The 17,553-nt window shown below is 44.0% G+C and overlaps 1 protein-coding gene across 1 annotated transcript; it reads left to right on the top strand.

The window, feature by feature from the left end:
- The first annotated feature begins 1,226 nt into the window (after window positions 1–1,226).
- Window positions 1,227–3,476, top strand: camk2n1a (calcium/calmodulin-dependent protein kinase II inhibitor 1a). The gene is made up of 2 exons (XM_036554488.1): window positions 1,227–1,732; window positions 2,643–3,476. The coding sequence occupies exons 1-2, from the start codon at window positions 1,243–1,245 to the stop codon at window positions 2,711–2,713; spliced, it is 561 nt and encodes a 186-aa protein (XP_036410381.1). The 5' UTR covers window positions 1,227–1,242; the 3' UTR covers window positions 2,714–3,476.
- Window positions 3,477–17,553: the final 14,077 nt, after the last annotated feature.

Raw genomic sequence — 17,553 nt, 5'->3', positions numbered from 1 at the left:
CCTGCAGCAAACACTCGGAACACCTACTTATGTCACATGCTGGCTAATATGTAACTTTCAGATACGTTATTGTAAATATTTGTTCTTTGAAGGCTAATTAACAAACAGCTACTTATCACTGCGGTCTCTGCTGCTGGTAACTAGATTGTATTTATTTATTATTATCTTATGCCAGTTGAAGCCCTCTCTCTACGATTTGCCGTTATATGCACAGTAACCAACCCCCGGAGGGATCATTCTGGCTGTCTTTCGGGAATCTTCTAGAACTGAAGTTAGAAAAAATGTAGGCTCAATGCCTGCGAGAGGCACCTACTGTTAAACACAGCGTAGCAACAATTAAATAACGTTTAGCTGTCCAGAGATACGAAGTAGGCTATTGTTTAAATAGAAGAGGGGGATTGGGGAAACGAAGAGAAATCCCTTAGTATGCCTGTCCAAATAGACAAACCATATGTGTATAGTTACATTTCAGAACAGCAGCTGCCTTTGTTCAAACAGAGCTATGTGTCTTATCCATCGCCTCTTTATCAAGCAGAAGCGTATGATTTTAGTTTCGCTTCAAGACACTTCCAGGTCAACAATTTACACAGTATTTACAGTGGATTTTGTGTGGAGGCAAACAGCCCAGAAAAAAATTACCTAAAGTAGAAGTTTAAACATGTGTGGGCTCGACTCAGTCCAAAACTGACTCAATCCCAAACCTACCACCGCCTGTCTCATGTTGCAGTTTAAATGTAGGTCTACGTTTAGTAAGACATCCATTTTCTACGCTCCAGTAAAATTCATAAATGCTTGTCATGAATAAAACATTGTTAGTTACCGCATTCTGTTATCAAATAAGCTGTTGTAACAGGATATAGAGTATGTGGTTCATAACGGTAACACGTAGGCCTATTTTACCCGTGATTTTTCGTTCATTCAACTCTGTATAATGCTCAATACCCCTGCAAGCCGCCTGCATAAGGGCACCAGTAAATAAAATAATACCCACCAACTTCTGAAAACAATATCCGCCCTGCCGCTTCATTTCAGGTGTTCACCAGAACGTGAACCTACATTAATTCAGCAGCTTCTCGTTTTTCTTGGTACTTTCGGTCAGTTACACCGCTCGCCTGTTGATGTCACTCTTTCTACTTTCTTAGCATTTCGAATCCTCCATACACACGCACACCCACCCACCCACCCACACAAACACACACACAGAAACACACACACGCACACACACACTTCAAACCCGGATGGATGACTTCACTGTTCCGCCTGGGTTTCCTTTATGATCCCGGGATCTCCCACTTTCCTCATCAGACTTCTCCGAACGCACACGCGAACACAACGCTCCTCTCTCGACCGTCACCTCATTGCCCATCACGGCGCTACCTGCTCGGGCTCTGCATCTTGCGAAGCTGGCTGCAAAAGAAGACTGCCCGTTACATTTACCGTGAGAGGATTTCAAGAGGATCGCGTGAGAAGTGCAATTATTTGCGGAGATCTGCGATTTATTGCTCATCTCCTCCTATTCAACCCTATTTTTCGTCGCACGACCCGCTCTCTCTCTGTGCCATAATGTCCGAGGTCCTGCCATACAATGAGGGGAAAATGAGCGGATATGGAGCAGACAGCGAAGTCAGTCAAATGTCGTTCAGCTGTGGGCTGCAAGACACTAATTCGTTCTTCGGGGCGTCGCAAGCAAAAAGACCCCCCAAACTTGGACAAATTGGCAGAGCTAAGCGAGGTAAGCACCGGAACACAAATATGCCATCGCTGGTTATTTCACAACAAACACGCGTGCACGTGTCAGTGACAATTACCGTAATGATGTTGCTCATTAAATTCAACACAGCGTTAAAACATTTAGGAATCAGAGATGTTGACACGAACGCGATGCGTTCCATAAATGGGCTGACGAACAAAGCTGATGGCAACTGCCCTTGACATTACACAGAACATTAACTTCTGAGTAGGCTGTCAACAGTGTAACGTTGTTGTAAACGCATTTTATACTGTCTTTGGAATCATGAACATTTGAACTGGGAGAAGAGTCTTGGTCACCGTACGAAAAAATGTTAGCGTTGTCTGCGCAAGGCAACCAGTGGAACTGTCGCAGAATAGTAATTAGTTTGAGTTTTAGCGTAATACGTGTGGTTGCTATTTTTCTTAAACCGGAGGAAACAAGCCATTTGAAATGTAATTTTTAACCCCCGAAACACACAGAAAGGACAACGTCGAGCGTAGTGTTGGTTTTCTCTACAGTCGAGTCTGTTTTTCTCCAGTAAGGTGCATAAACTTAGGCGACAGATCAACAATACCCTAGCTGGAGTACTGGGCCAAGTGAGAGATATGTTGTTTTGGATAGTGGTGGTACTTGCATAATGTGCAGGGTATATTTTTACGTGTAACCTTTATAAACGCGTTGCTCCATGCAAAATATGTAATGGTCACGGATTAGTCAAACCTTTAATGCAAACACTACAAATTCTATGTGCGTCAAGCGAACATGTGTATGTCTCTTCAAACGGTTGTCTGTCACCTAGGACATTTTGTGAAATCCGTCCCCAGCATCCAAATGAAACGATAGATTGTTTAAATAATCTTAAATCAGCATATTCGAAGGTATAACACGTTTTCCCTCTTTTTTTCTGCAGTGGTCATTGAAGACGACCGGATAGACGAGGTTCTGAAGGGAATGACGGACAAATCGTCACCTGGCGTTTAAACGTGAACGATGCCTTGCTGACTTTTTATTTTAATCACCGGTTTGAAGCACTTGTCGGCTGTGCATGTGTACGAGGATTGTAAGGAGAAAGAGAAGGTACGGAGCGATGACGAAGATGGGGAAAGAAAGAGAGAGATGAGAAGCGAGAAAGCAGAAGAGATGGAAAGACCGAGATTTATTTTGGGGTTGCTGGCAATTCTCCAAACGAAACCCGATTTAAACTACTGCTGCGCAGGAAGACGCGGAGATGGCTGAACCGTGCAGCTCCGTCTTTCAACCTCTGCCGATGTATAGCAATGGATGAACTTGCCATTATTTCATCACCATCTTCTTCCAAAAAAGCGCTTACAAGCCACAAAACATCAACAACTGGAAGCTGAATTGCATTTTAAGCTCTTGTTTCTATAGCTGTACAGTAAAGCTCGAAGACCATCTTTCCCCAAAACACGCTTTTTACATTGAAAACACAATCGGCAACGCCGTATTCAAAGGAGCTGTTCCGTTCAGCACTGATCAAACGTAGAATGCATTCCGATTGCTGCTAGAGCTATCTTTCAAACAGACCAACTAGATATTAAAATCCTATAAATAAAAAGACCCAATGTATGTAATTATGGAAAATCTACGTAAGAATGGTGCATTGTTTATAGCCTATATAAATATTATATATTCTCTTTTCTAGCTTCGGGACGGTCCGTTTCAAACAAATACACAAACTAAATTATTTTAAATGGAAGCAGCTTATTATTGCCCCCACCCCCACCCTTACAACCCCCCCCCCCCCCCCCCCCCCCCTTGAGTTGACACAGGTCGGCGCCTTCATGTATGGTCACCTGCGCATATCTGTTCCATATTAATAGTTATAAATATCGGAAGACATTTCCCAAAGCCAGCAGGGATGGTCATAATTTAAATATATTAATAATATATTCACGAAAAAAGACTGATGGGAAACTATTTTGTTATTGTTATTATTTATTTTGATTATACGATTATTTATGTTTTCGTCTTACGCAAATAAAAGTTGAATTTCTTCTCCATCTCTTTGCATGAACTTTCGCTACGGTGCCAATACAGGTGCCGCCACCGTTCTTACCCTGGCACGCTTCTTTTTAACAAAATTCATATTTGTATTTTTATATCTAAATATTTGTTATTTAAAATTATATGCTAGTCTAACGTCTTACGATTCATCAACAAAAATGTTTGTACTTTGGAGAGGATATTGAGATTGAGACTATACCAGAGAATCTATGAGATTTAGTTTGTCTGTCTCATTCTATATCAAGGTTGGGACGTTTTTTAAGACTTACTGAATGTGTTTCGGGTTTTGCACACATCAATGTTAATCTATTATTGAGAAATCGTATACTGTGACTTGAGCTTCGTTGATGGATTCGTTAGAAATGGCGATTTTAGAGTCTATTGCACTGTTTACGAGTATCCTCAAATAACGCGTTGTTATTTGACCGAATTTTTTGGACATTACAGTTATGTTTTTTATTTCTTTTTGTACCATTCTTTTAAAAGACACTGAATATGGTTTGTTGTGCATGAAACCTTAATATTTTCAATAATGAAACATCATTTTATGAAGCAAAAAAGCAACAACGTCATGACATTCTAAGAATGATTCATTGTATATTATGATGCCATTTTCACTGTATTTGGTGAATTAATAAATGGTGAAAGAAAATGAAGAGGTTTTTGTCTTTATTTATCAACTGCAATGGCAGCAATGAAGCAATATTGGCTGAAAACGTTAAATCTGTCTAGAGAGGGGGGTTTCAAACAGCAATGAGTAAAAAAAAATAAAAAAATTCAGACAACATTGATACATGGAGCACACACCAAAGAATTTCAATTAACAACCATCTGATGAGGGTGCAAACAGTAAAAAAGGGTTTGGGAAGCTGCAAAAGACAGATGAACCATGAGAGAGTCAGCCCCAACTGAACGGCATGATGGAGCCAAGTGAAAGACTGCCAGGCACACAGAAATATTACATCATGTTTGCAGAGCAGGCATGCCTCTCCTGTATGACTTACATAGCTTAGTTTTTCTCTTATATCATATCCATTTATATAGCCAGGTGTTCAGTGAAGAAATTAAAGTGAGGCACCTTGCTCAAGAGTACAGCAGCATTACCCCTTTCTCAAGGAAGGCGACCCTGCAACAGTCAGGTTACAAGTCCAACTCCTTAACTGTTGTTTTTTTTTTCATTGCATTGCACATAATACATTACTAATACACAGAGGCTACATAATCCAACACAAAAAGATACCCCTGCAGAGTCTGAAAAAAAGCAAACTCTCAACATGACAATGGGCCAAAAAAAACATCTGAGGCATTTTGACAACTTGAGCACGAAACAAGTGTTCAAAACTCATACATATAATTCTTGACAAGTAAATACAATGAGACAAACCTCGTTATGTGCCATCAGCGTTGGGTTACCACCTCAGGTCATATAGATTAATTGCGCAGTGGGAACACAACAGAAATGGAAAACACTGTAACGTGAGAGAAGCATTCAGCACAGCATATCAGGGTGGCGGCTAAGATACAGTCCAAACAGGGGAGGCAGAGATTTTACATTCGTCTGCTAAGTATCCTGATCTCTTTCTGATTGTTCTTCATATTAACAGGCATGCCAATTCAAGAAGCACCCATTAGCAGCGGATTTTTTTTTTCTACCAGATTGCATCTAACATGGTGGCTCTGCCATTGAGCACTACACATGAAATGAGTTCAGTTTGTTGATCTGCAATTTCAAAGTTGATCTGCAATTTCATTGTTATGTGGTTATGTTATAACCCAGTGTTTCTCAATCCTACTCCTGGAGGCCCCCTGTCCTGCATATCTTCTATCTATCCTTGCTCTATCCTACCTGATTAACATGCTCTTGATTAAATCAGGTGTGCTCAGCAAATCAAAAGTGCCAGTGATGAGTTCAGTCAGGTAGGTAGAGCAGGGAAAGATGGAAAATGTGCAGAGCAGGGGGCCCCCGGGAGCAGGATTGAGAATCAGTGTTATAACCAAAATGTGACATAACCCAATCTATTTATCGTAATTGTCTTAAAGTTTTTAATATGAAGGGTATGAAGGTAATGTTGAAACATCAGACAGACAAGCAAAGAGACAATCTGCTGGTTGTGGGTGATCCTCACTAAAACTGGCAAGCTTGTTTGTTGTGAGAAACAGGTTCGGCACCATTAGCGGTGTCCGTGTACAGTAAGCGTTCCTGCATATTCGTAGCTCATCGGCTGCTGCTATGGAATATGGGTGATTATCAGCTGTCAGCAGAATATGGACGCATTGTGAGAAAGGCCTTGGGATGGGCCTCACACGCTGGGAGCACAATTCCCAGAGCTGAGTGGGATGTGTCATGTCATGCAATGGTAATGGGGGAAAAAAATTCAAATTAAGGGTACATTGCTAACAGTATAGACAGATTTTACTCACAACTGATTTGACGCTTCACCACACATGCAAACATTAGACGGAGACACGGAAGCTCCTTAAAAACATGCAATAAAAATGCACCAACTTAATGTGGCTTAATTATTATCGATTTGCTTGAATTTATTTGCTTTGCTTTAATCATTTTCATTTATTTTATTTTGTAGACTGATACATCTTATATTTTGTACATTTTGAATTTCTACAGCAGGACATATACTAAAGCTGCTACAGTTGAGGAAACTTGATTAAGAGCACAAACAGCAGAGCTCCATGCAGGATTAAAACCAGCTATCTTTTTTTCTGGCTGAGAAAGCAGGTAATTCATAAATGTTGTGCATATGTATGAGTGTGTATGAGTGTGCGTGTCCCATCCTTATCAGTTCTGGTAGGTCAAGGTTTGACATGGTTTAAAATGCTGATGGGAAATCCCATCAGACACTTCCATTTCCATCAAACCTGAATCTAACAGGTGTCAAATTTTCATGCTGCACATAGGACATAAGTATATCAATCTGTACGTGTGAACAGGCCATAAATACAATCACGTGTGTGCGTGTGCGTGCGCGTGTGTGTGTGTGTGTGTGTGTGTGTGTGTGTGTGAGTGAATGTGAGTGTGAGTGAGTGATAGAGAGTGAGAGAGAGAGAGTGAGAGAGAGAGAGAGAGAGAGAGAGAGACCAACAATGACACTAAGGAGCTATTTGCTTTTCTCACATTTATTTGTTCAAAGCTGGCATTAAATATTCCCTGTGCTCAGTCAAGAGGAATGCTACATCACATAAAGCGAGAAAGACAAAACTCAACATCTTTAAAAACAACAAAAAAAACCTTTTATATCTTTTAACATGCCGCTGTGAGCTGACATCTGAGCCTTGTTAAAAGGGTGGTTGGTATTTTCCCAAAAACAATATGAATAACAAAATATTTTAATGTTTCGTCCAAAAAGAAGCAACAGTAGAATTTTCATGGCCTTTTATGTGGCTCTGTTTCTGCTTCTTCTGTTCAGCAATTTGGTTGTGCTTGGCGCAGATGTATAGTCTTGCGTGCAGGGCTTTGAATGCCTCATACTCAGATGGCGTTAATAGCAGGGGAAGCTAAAAGGCTTCAGTCATTATTCCCCCCCAGAGCAGGGGGAACTGCACTGATATGCATGTCTCCTCATGCAGCAGATGGATAAGACTGCACTGAGCCCGTGGACCACACGAGTATGCAAACAAAGGTTCTTTGCAATCGTCTGTTGTGTCAAACAGGGTCACCTGCCCATGAGGTATCTTATGATATATCATTGATATTTTTCCTTCCTGTAATTGCTTAAGAGCTCTTTGGGAAGTGAAACATGATTCATACTCTGTGAAAAGCTCTTTTTTGACCTAGGAAGCATACACCAATGACAGGTCAATACCCTTCTAAAACAAATGAACTTGTCCTTTGTTTTTTTTCAATGAAACTGACTGCTGCTTCATGTTGGGGTAATCTTTTAACCTTAGATCAGAACAGAATCACATTCCAATCAAAACTCACTGACTAAGCTTGAAACAATGACGCTATTTCTGTCCGCATGAAAGTAGCCTCAATTTGCTTGTAATGCCAAATTACTTCATAGCCACTATACTGTCATTTTTTTAATTGTGTTGACAATACCATGGGGATTAATTTAAATATAACCCGAAACTACTCAAGCCAAAACCATATTTGAAGGGTGGATTGTGGAGAGATTGTAGAGTAATCTCTGTAAAGAGAGACAAATACTCCACGGGCAGGAAGGTGTCGAGGATGACAAACAAGACATGTTTTAAATGTTCAGTTCACACCCTCACAACACTACAGGCAGAAACATGCTGTCTCTCACTCTCTCTCTCTCTCTCTCTCTCTCTCTCACACACACACACACACACACACACACACACAGGCACACAGGTATACAGACACATAAAGGCAAATGAGGCGCTAAGCAGCTATTTCAAAATCAGGTAGGTGCTTGGCCTATCAAAGGAAAAAAAAAATCAACGCAGACCGCAAAGGCAACTGCTTCAAGAAAACTTTGTCTTATTTGGACCTTCGGCCATACATGCACAGGGCACAACTTTGACAAGGGAGCACAGTAAAGTGTAGGCTCACGTTCTCCCAGACGCGTGAAGTTCAAGCTTAAACTTAGGAACATACTTTCATCTTTCCCTGATTCATGTAGTCTTTGTTTTACTTTGGGGCACAGTATTCTGTATTATGATGCACATTTGAATTTAAACATTATATCATATCACTCTCATTTAGCAGATGCTCTTATCCAGAGTGACTTACATAGTTTGCAGTTTTACATGATATCCACTTATGCAGCTGGATATTTACGGAGGCAATTGTGGGTTAAGTACCCTGCCCAAGGGTACAACAGCAATGTCCCAGCAGTAAATCAAACCAGCAGCCTCTCGGTTACAAGCCCTGTCCTTACCACTGTGCTACACTGCTGCACTTATGTATAACACTTATGGAATTAGAATAACACGTACATGTTTATGATTCCACTGCGGCCCTCTATGAGGGTCTAACACATGTTCAGATGTGATGGGTTATGTTCAGGTTCCTGCAACTTTATAAGATGCACTTTGCACTCTTACTGTGAAAGCTGCTCCAGATAAAGGCATCTGCTAAATAAGTGAATGTAAACATGAGGTTCTTCAGTCTGGGCCGAAAATAAATGCTTACACGTGACCGACTCAGTCAGTGCCCACTATTTACAGTTTGAGAGGAAATGGTTCTTAAATGGTTCTTAAGCCATTTAAAGCCTTTTAGGAAAATTGTCTCCGGACTGCTCGTCTACTGTGACATGAATAAGGAGAACTCGCCAAAGCATGACCTGAAGGCCCTGTTAAGAGATGGATGGGAGAAATAATGTGATTTCAGGATTTTAGGAGGCTGTGCTCCTGCTGGAAGAGATGCAAGATACTTGGATTGTTGGGAATCTGGGTTGTTATCCGTGGTGTTTTCTGCATTCAACAGGCTGTGGGGCAGACGGATGGATTTCGTTTGGGGTATAATATCACTCTCCATATTTTTTGCTTGGTCGTGGCCTCAGAGAACAACGGACCCCCACACTGGCTGCAGAAGCTGGCTGCCCGTCAAGGTTAAAGTAGCCATTATCAATGTCAAAGCTGCCACCACCACTTGGGATTGCATAAGCACTCAGACCGCCATTGAAGGCCAAGCTCTTCACAGTGGGGCTGGTCAATAAAAAAGGCTTTCTGTGGCACAGTCATTTGTCACCCAGGGCACCCAATAACGGACAGCCCGGCCATTACACAGGCCCAGGGAGGGCACCGGGGAACTAGAGGCCCGAAAGCAGCCAGATGGAGGGACGCAACATGGGCTTCTGAAGCGTAACTCTGGCATAATGGACATTAGCTTCGTGCCTCAACCCAACACAGCAGCTGAGCGGTCAATGGCGCACGCGCAAGTAAATCTGAACACAAACAAATGGTTTTTGTGTGCAAGACACAGAGGGCCACAGCCTAGAATCCCACACAGTGAGTTCTGCTAAATTTAGACTCTGTCATCGGAGGAAAGCGCCCAGCCTTTCCAGCACTGTCTGTGTGGCTAAAGGAAGCTTAGCGGACAGGCAGGGTTAAGCATCAGTCCAAGAAAAAGAAACACAAAAACTTCTGCTGAGCGGTGGATGTCAGAGGACGGACAGAGGAGAGCAACCAAGAACAAAACAAAAATGGCTACCGCCTGTGAATTTGTTCTGTTCCGCATCTTCGCCTTAAGCGCTTTTGCGAGCTCTCCAAAGCTTAACGCCCGCGCTATTGGCAACGAGCTACCACCTATGCAAGGTCAAGATTGCCCTCTCTCGATCCCAACAGATCCATTTTAGCCATTTTGAGCATCTTCTCTTTTTCACCACAAAGTCTATGGACGCTCCGCTCTCATCAGACACAGAGTGGTGAGCAGGAACAGGTGTTACAGAATGGTCACTTAGTTTTGGTCACAAAAACTTCGGCCTTTGCTTCCCCTCTTGAGTTAAAATTCAGCTCGGATGACTGAGGGAGTTGTGCCCGCGTGCTAAAATGGCGGCCGGGAGAACATGGGCTGCCGCAGATGAATTCCGCCGCAGACACAAATCCTTCATCGCCGGCTCGCTTTCTTCATAGCCGAGCGAAGCTGCTGTATTATTTATGCGGTTCGGTACCTGCCACCGAGTTTTTAACGCCGCTCTAGCTTCTGTCTCCAGCCCCTTTTATTAATTACTCTTTCATGTGCAGCGGTTCGCTGCCGAGTCATCACTTTCATCATTCCCAGAGAATACAAAAAAAGAAAACAAATTTGTGGTTTTGCGGTTCACACAAGGCAACTGCAAACAGGAGAGGGTTTCAGAAATCATGCTCCCATTTTTCCCCCCATCTTAAAAATAGATGGTAATTACATTTCAGCAGAGAATTAAAAATAAATGATTTCTGGTTTATTAATGGTCCCACAGAAGTTCTTTGGAAATCTATATTTAAGCTGCTGCAGCACGTATATTCATTTGATGTTTCTCTAACAAATAGAAGGGATTGTGTTTGTGCCTCACTGTTAAAACCATTCATTCCATTCAGTCTTATTCTCTTTTAAGTGAGTTTCAGAGCCAACTTTTTTTCCCCACAAACACATACTTTTGTTTTAGACATAATAGTAAAGTACATAGCAGTCCAAGGTGAAAAAGAACCACATGAATGAAATAAATGAACACACACATACTTGCCGCTGAAGGACGGGGCAAAGATAGAATACAGTTTCCAGAAATATCTTTTGAAAATTGAACTTAAACAGTATACAATACAAGCAAGGGTCTTTGGCCACAATCGTCTCTACTCACAGTCATTCCTCAGACACAGAGCCACTCCACACGTGGTCAATCCACAAAAGGCCACTCCACACATGGTCACTGACACACGGTCATCCCATACACAGCCACTTCACGTGGTCACTCCACACATGGTCATTCCACACAAAGCCACTCCACACGGTCACTCCACACACTGTCATTGAAACACAGTCATTCCAGCACAAGACCACTCCACACATGGTCACTGACACACGGTCATTCCACACAAAGCCATCTCAACGCGGTCACTCCACACATCAGGCATGGCCAACACACTCACTACACAGGCTTACTGAACACATGGCCACTTGAATACGGTCACTCCATGTGGTCAGGCACACTCAAGGTTGCTGGGCTCAAAGCCACCTGATCAGTAGCACATTTCTCTCCTTGTAGACTGCAGTAACGCACATGCCCTCTGAGTGACATGCTTTTGTTGATTTTTCAAGCAACACACAGTCACTTTGCCCACGCCCCTACAAAAAATTTGAGAATATATTTTAAGGAATATGTATTATTAGCTCAATTAATATTTTTTAAAATGTGTAAATTATTTCCATTTTGGCATTATGCAATACATTGTAAATATATCCTTGAGTTGAACAACACATTTCTCAGTATATTACAATACACTGCATTTCCCTTATGGGCGTACCTCCTTCCTCTGTCTGTGTATAGCGTACGTGGCGTAACCCTCACTGGGGAAACAGGAAGAGCGTAGGGTAATTAAATCCAGTGCAGAGTGAGGCCACGCCAGTCTACCTGAAGCGGGGCTGATCACGTGACGCGGCTCACGGAGAGCTAGCGTGTCGACGGGAAGTGCATGAATAATTCAGAGGCTGAGAGACAAGGAGAGCTGCCTTCCGCTCTCCCCAGCACCGAAACCTTTAGGTGTGAAACTGCTTCTCATTGTCAAGCTGCTCCCTCAATGTTTAATTGAAGCAGGGGAAAAAAACACAAAACAAATCAGGAAAACATAAAATATGACATGTGTTTTTGTTAATCGGTGAGGGAAGGAATGGCCTCCAGCTTGTACACCATTGGAAAGTGACACGACATGGAGGGGTGGTGAAATGGCCACTGCTTTCTCTTCCGGAGGTTTTAAGTTATATCAGAGTGATGGGATCGCAGGGTCAGAGTTCACCTGATTTGTGTTGTAGGAAGGGAACTGACATACATGGATACCAGTCCATCATGAAACTTGTACCCGCAATCCATCTCTTTTAATGTTGACTGCGGAGTTGGGAAGTCAGCACATTTTAATGCCTTACCCTTAACCTTAATGCTGGAACCTTAACCCTCTGAACAGTGTTTGAATTGTCAGAGGACCACCTAGTAACTTAGATTCTTCATTCTGTACAGAGGATATTGATTTTTTTCAATAAATTAAAGGTTTTAAAAAAGTTTTCATTTTCCCGCAAGAATGATAACGGAATGAGAGGACACCATGTATTCCTGCAAGTGCATTGGGTGGGGGAAGCCGGGAACATTGCTTGACTTAGGTCACAAGTCGTTTTGTCACGCATATCACATTCACGCCCGCCGTTTGAGACGACCTGCGCTGCGACGCTGGCGACACTTTTGTGGGACAAACTCGAGCGCCTCTGACTCATCCCCAGCGAGAGAAACACAAGCTGCGAGTTTGCCGCTAATTAGCGCGGCGTCGGGGAGCCGATGCGGGGAGCCGCGCTTCCCGGCAAACACGGATTGATCCGGCGCTCCAATTAGCTGCACTTTGCAGTCCCGCTTTTGCAACGAGGAGGAACCGAGACCGGAGCCGTGTTCGGCCGCTTCCCCGCGACAGCGGAGGTGAAATAGGTTCACTGCAGCAGCCGGGTACTGTCACCACCACGTCACGCTGCAACAACGCTAAAACAATGTTGCTTGCTGCCTTTTTTTGACAGCTATCGATGTGCAGCAGTCAGGCGGAGATGCGGCTGCCAATCCGCGAGTAAGCGCACGCGTGGTACGTGCATCGTCGCGCGGTCCTACCCATTTACGTCTGATTGAATCCCACTTTCAGGATGACAGAATTCTTTAAATTATCATGTTTGCATTCATGTGGGGATAATTGAGCACGGAGCACAGTAATTGCTCTTCTCAGCTAATTATATCGTTTTGGGTTAATTGCCTCATTGCCAGCAGCTGAGACTGGTTATGGCAGGAGGCCTCCGCATGAAAACAAAGGGGACTGAAAGAGCAGGAAATTGCAGTGGTTGGGAATCACTCTGTACTCTACTGTATGGTGCTAGCATGGCTGGATCATTAGGTCATGGGTTCTAGTCCTAAGGTATAATATTGCTGTTCCTCACTCTGGATGTTGTTCCTCGATTTCCAAAAGAGCAAATGCACGGACTCTGTAAAACTGACAACTTTTAAACATGCTCAGTAAATGTGGCTTTGATGTAAATATATGCTATCCTATCATAGGTCATGTGACACCCCCTCTGGCTGCAGGAAAATGGATGTGACAACAGTTGTAACTAGATGTGATTTGAAGATAATAACATCAGAGCATTGCAGTAGCCAGCACAGGGCCCCATTCTCAACTATACAGAACATCTTTTTAATGAATTGGAACACAGAATTTGGGGCAAGGCCAAAATGGCCCTCCTCAGTAGTAGTGCTTATTAATGCTTTAAAGGAGAAGCGGAGCACAATACCACTATCTGTCCACCACAAACTACTACGCGTTCTTCCCCGACACATTGAAGCAGCCATTAAGGCCAAAGGCAGGCCAACACTCTATTCATTTCTTGGAATAAAGACATGTTTTATTCATTACTACCTGTCTCTCGTGGCTTTTGGTAGGATAGTGTGTAAGGTCATGCACTGTTTAGGTGGTGCCGTCCAGAGTGATGGTTGAGCTTCACAGTTTTGTACAGAAAACAGTGTGACTACAATGTCCTACTGTCATCAGTTGCTACAATACAGTAAAATAACAGCTTGTGCAGGGTAACTTACACAGCTCAAATTTTACATATCAGTTTACACAGCTGAATATTTACTATGGCAATCTGGGCTTAGTACTTTGCTTAAATGTACAGCTGTACCTGGGATTGGATCCTACACCCTTATGGTATAAAGAAATTCCCCAATCACTACGATTAACTGTCCTACAGCTCCTTGTGCTGAAAACCTGATTTTCAAACTCGATAGGTGCACCTGCCCTGCCTTTCACCGTTATTGTGCTTATGCAAGCTGTTTCTTATAAAGTTAACTGAGGTGAAACATTAAACACTAAGATGCTAAAATAGAATTTCAGGAAACAATTATTCATTACATTTGGAAAATCTGATACTTTCACAATACATCAACTGTGTCATCCTCTGCCATATTAGAACTGGGTTTACATCTAAATAATCCATATGAATTATGAAGCCTCCATCATTCACAATTAATAGAAACATCTTAATGTAAGAACTGAATATCACAGAGTTCAGCTAAATAGTACTTTAATTGAAATATTTGTCCTCACTGTAGGGTAGTGGCATTTGACAGTACTTCCATTTTCCTCTATAGTAGGAAGTATCACAGCCAGCAGAGAAAACGGCTCGGACACATTTTAACGTTTTTGATAGATGTCTTTTCAGGAAGGGTGAGGGAAAGCTGTCAAGAGAAAAATCACACCTCTGACACACACACACACACACACAAAACCATGAGCAATGTGTCTGTTCAGCATATTGGCCCCTGTTGTTTTCTAAGTGTGCATTCCCGGTGCACTCCACTCAATCACAAACCCTCGGCCTTGTGCTTCTCCTTTGATCTAAATATACATTGTAAAAGCCTTGCATGCCGATGACTGGGCCACGGCACGTGGACGGACGGGGGGGGGGGGGGGGGGGGGGGGATGGGGGGCAAACCTCTACAGGCAGGAGGAAGGAGAGAGATGCCGAGCACCGAAGAGCCGAACTGCTGTCCTCCGAGCGTCTCTCAGAGGTGCATCGTTCACCCTCGGAGACACGTCCTGACAGATTCTGTGAGAGGGGAGAAGAAGAAGAAGAAGGGGGCAAGAGAGAGGGGAGGGAGACTGGATAGGATCTTTTTTGTATGTGTGTGTGCACACATGCATGTTTGTGTGTACAGTTTTGCTTATATGTAATTTGTCTCCACCCCCCCATGGATACCTGGCGGTGGGGCATTGGGAGGGAAGCTGGAGGCAAGAGCAATGTTTTATTTGTGTCCTTTTTTTAATCAATGCTATCTCTCGCCGTTTCTCCCGGAGGAGAAAAAAATGTGAATTATAAATCAGCTCTCCATTAGCATTTCACATCAGCCATAGCCCCGAGCCTGGCATGTGGACAGTAGAAAACGTGTACGCTCACTGAGCGAAAGGTGAAGTCGCGCCGTCAGCCGGGGAACCTCTTAATGGCAGATCCGTTTCCCCTGGAGGGAGGGTGGTTTTTAACTCCGTCCACCAACAGTGGATTACTCCTTTGGGGTCCCGGTCCCGGGCTTATTTGTCTGCGTGGAGCAGGACAGCGGGTTCCTGTGCTTTCTGTAATGCTTTCCTGCAATTAACGCCAACCTGAAAACCTGAGAGAATGCATCTGACTGTCATGATCATCTCTTCCCAAAATAGTGCATATGCAAAAAATAAAACATAAAAACACCATTTGAAGCATGCAGGGCTGATTGATGTGTGCAGTTTCTTCAGGAAATGTAACAGCTATGATAGGAGTCATCACAGACTTGGCAGGCAGCATTTGAAGCCCCCCGCTTTACTTGTTAAACCACGGTAAACCTCGAGTAATTAGATGTTTTTGGCTTAAGGAGTGAACATGTTAGTGTCTATGAAACCTGTGCCAGAGGACCTCCCTTCTTCGTACGTTCCGAAACGTCCCCGGTGGCTCCTGTCGAGGCTCCATCCTGCGCCGGCACTCGTCCCACTTTTCATCGGGACTCCCCCGAGGGCCGAGGCAGCCTTTGGGGCGTCTCCGGTCCCGCGCCTGCCGCTACCGCGAGGCTTTTCGGAGGTGAGGCGTTCCGGAGCCTCACGGAGTGGGCTGCCGCGTCAGCTGTGTCAAAGCCCCGGGCCCCACGGACACAGCGTTTTAAAAAAACTGTCAGGCAAATTAGCACCCTTCACTGCCACTCTGATTAGCCTCCGCCCATTCTTTTCCAGTTTTTCCCTTTTTTTTTTACTGCCGCAAATGGCATATTAGCTGCTCCGTTTCACTCTTCCGGTTTCAGCATAAGAGCCTAGCTCAAGGCCGAGTGGCTCAGCAGAAGTTCAGAGGTCAGAGGTCACAGATGTTTGCGCAGTGAAGTAGGCTGAAAGTATAAGAACAGCGCTGTCAGATGGAACATCAGTTCGAAAACCCTCTCCACCTATCAACCTATGCACACGGATACTCTTTTCATCTAACGGCAGGGAAATGAGCCCACAGCCCTCTGGGCTGGGGGCGGGAGGGAGTGAACAGTTAAAGTCCATGCTCCACTGAACCTGCGATGTATGCTCCTCTTAAAGCGTGGCAGGTCTCACTGCCTTGATTAAGCGTGACGTGTTTTGGCGAGAATCAAGGACAGAGCCCCTACAAAAGGGAAGCCGAGGACACTGTGTCACTTTCCTCTTTGTGATTTGAAAACAGCTTTCAGTCAGAAACAGCCATCGCCACCTTCCACGTTTCCTAATTGCGTGCCGCACGCTTCCTTTGGGAGAAACAGACTTTCAGCCCTGATAAGGCGGGGTTCAGCGCGCTCACAAAGGCTGCGGCTGTTGCTGTTGTCGAGGGCTGGAGTAAAGGGGGGCCTCGCAGCTCCGCGCTTTGAACTGCCAGCGCGGATTAGCGGGAGAGGGGGCCGTGGACTGCCAGCGGGAGGTGGGGAGAGGGCTACCGACACCCACACCTCTAAATAATACATCAAAGAGCCGGCCTCCTCAGCCCGGCCTGCACTCCTTCCAGAGGATACGGGGAGGGAGAGAGAGAGATAGAGAGGGAGGAGGAAAGAAACAGAGGGAAAGAGAAAAGAGGGAGAGAGAGAGAAGGAGAGAGAGAGAGAGAGAGAGAGAGAGAGAGTGGCGAGAGAGAGATAGAGAGAGAGAGGGAGACAAAGAAACAAGCAAAGAGAAAAGAGGGAGATAGAGAGACAGAGAAAGGTAAAGAGAAGGAGAGAGAGAGACAAAGGGAAGAATGGGAGAAAAAGAGATAAAAACAAAGACAGTTAGCAGATGGGCCTGAGAAGGAGAGAAAAAGAAGAGGGAGAGAGTGTTTTGTAGTTATCTACATGTGTGTGTACGTGTGTGTGTGTGTGTGTGTGTGTGTGTGTGTGTGTGTATTCATGCATGTTCAGTCACTCATAATTTCATAATTTGTCCCCTACCTGATTGCCAAAGCTCAGTAACATCAAAAACACATGCGCTAACAATGAGGGCTAGCACAAAGCGGATGTGCCCAGCTTTGTTTACAATCCTCTGTGTCTTCCCATTCCTGTGTCTCTTTGCCTGGCTCATACCCCCAAAATAGGTCAACAATGGAAACGTGTGCCCCGTACCAATTTTCAGCTACGCCTATTAAT

Source organism: Megalops cyprinoides, chromosome 20, assembly GCF_013368585.1.
Source record: "Megalops cyprinoides isolate fMegCyp1 chromosome 20, fMegCyp1.pri, whole genome shotgun sequence".
Classification (NCBI taxonomy): Eukaryota; Metazoa; Chordata; class Actinopteri; order Elopiformes; family Megalopidae; genus Megalops; species Megalops cyprinoides.
Note: the sequence above shows the minus strand (reverse complement) of the source record. Positions and strands in the feature narration are given on the sequence as shown.

Bases quoted from the DNA above. Each gene is read 5' to 3' on its own strand.
- camk2n1a (XM_036554488.1), top strand. From the start codon at position 1,243: ATGACTTCACTGTTCCGCCTGGGTTTCCTTTATGATCCCGGGATCTCC. The intron at 1,733-2,642 runs GTAAGCACCGGA...TTTTTTCTGCAG, and splicing joins AATTGGCAGAGCTAAGCGAG to TGGTCATTGAAGACGACCGG.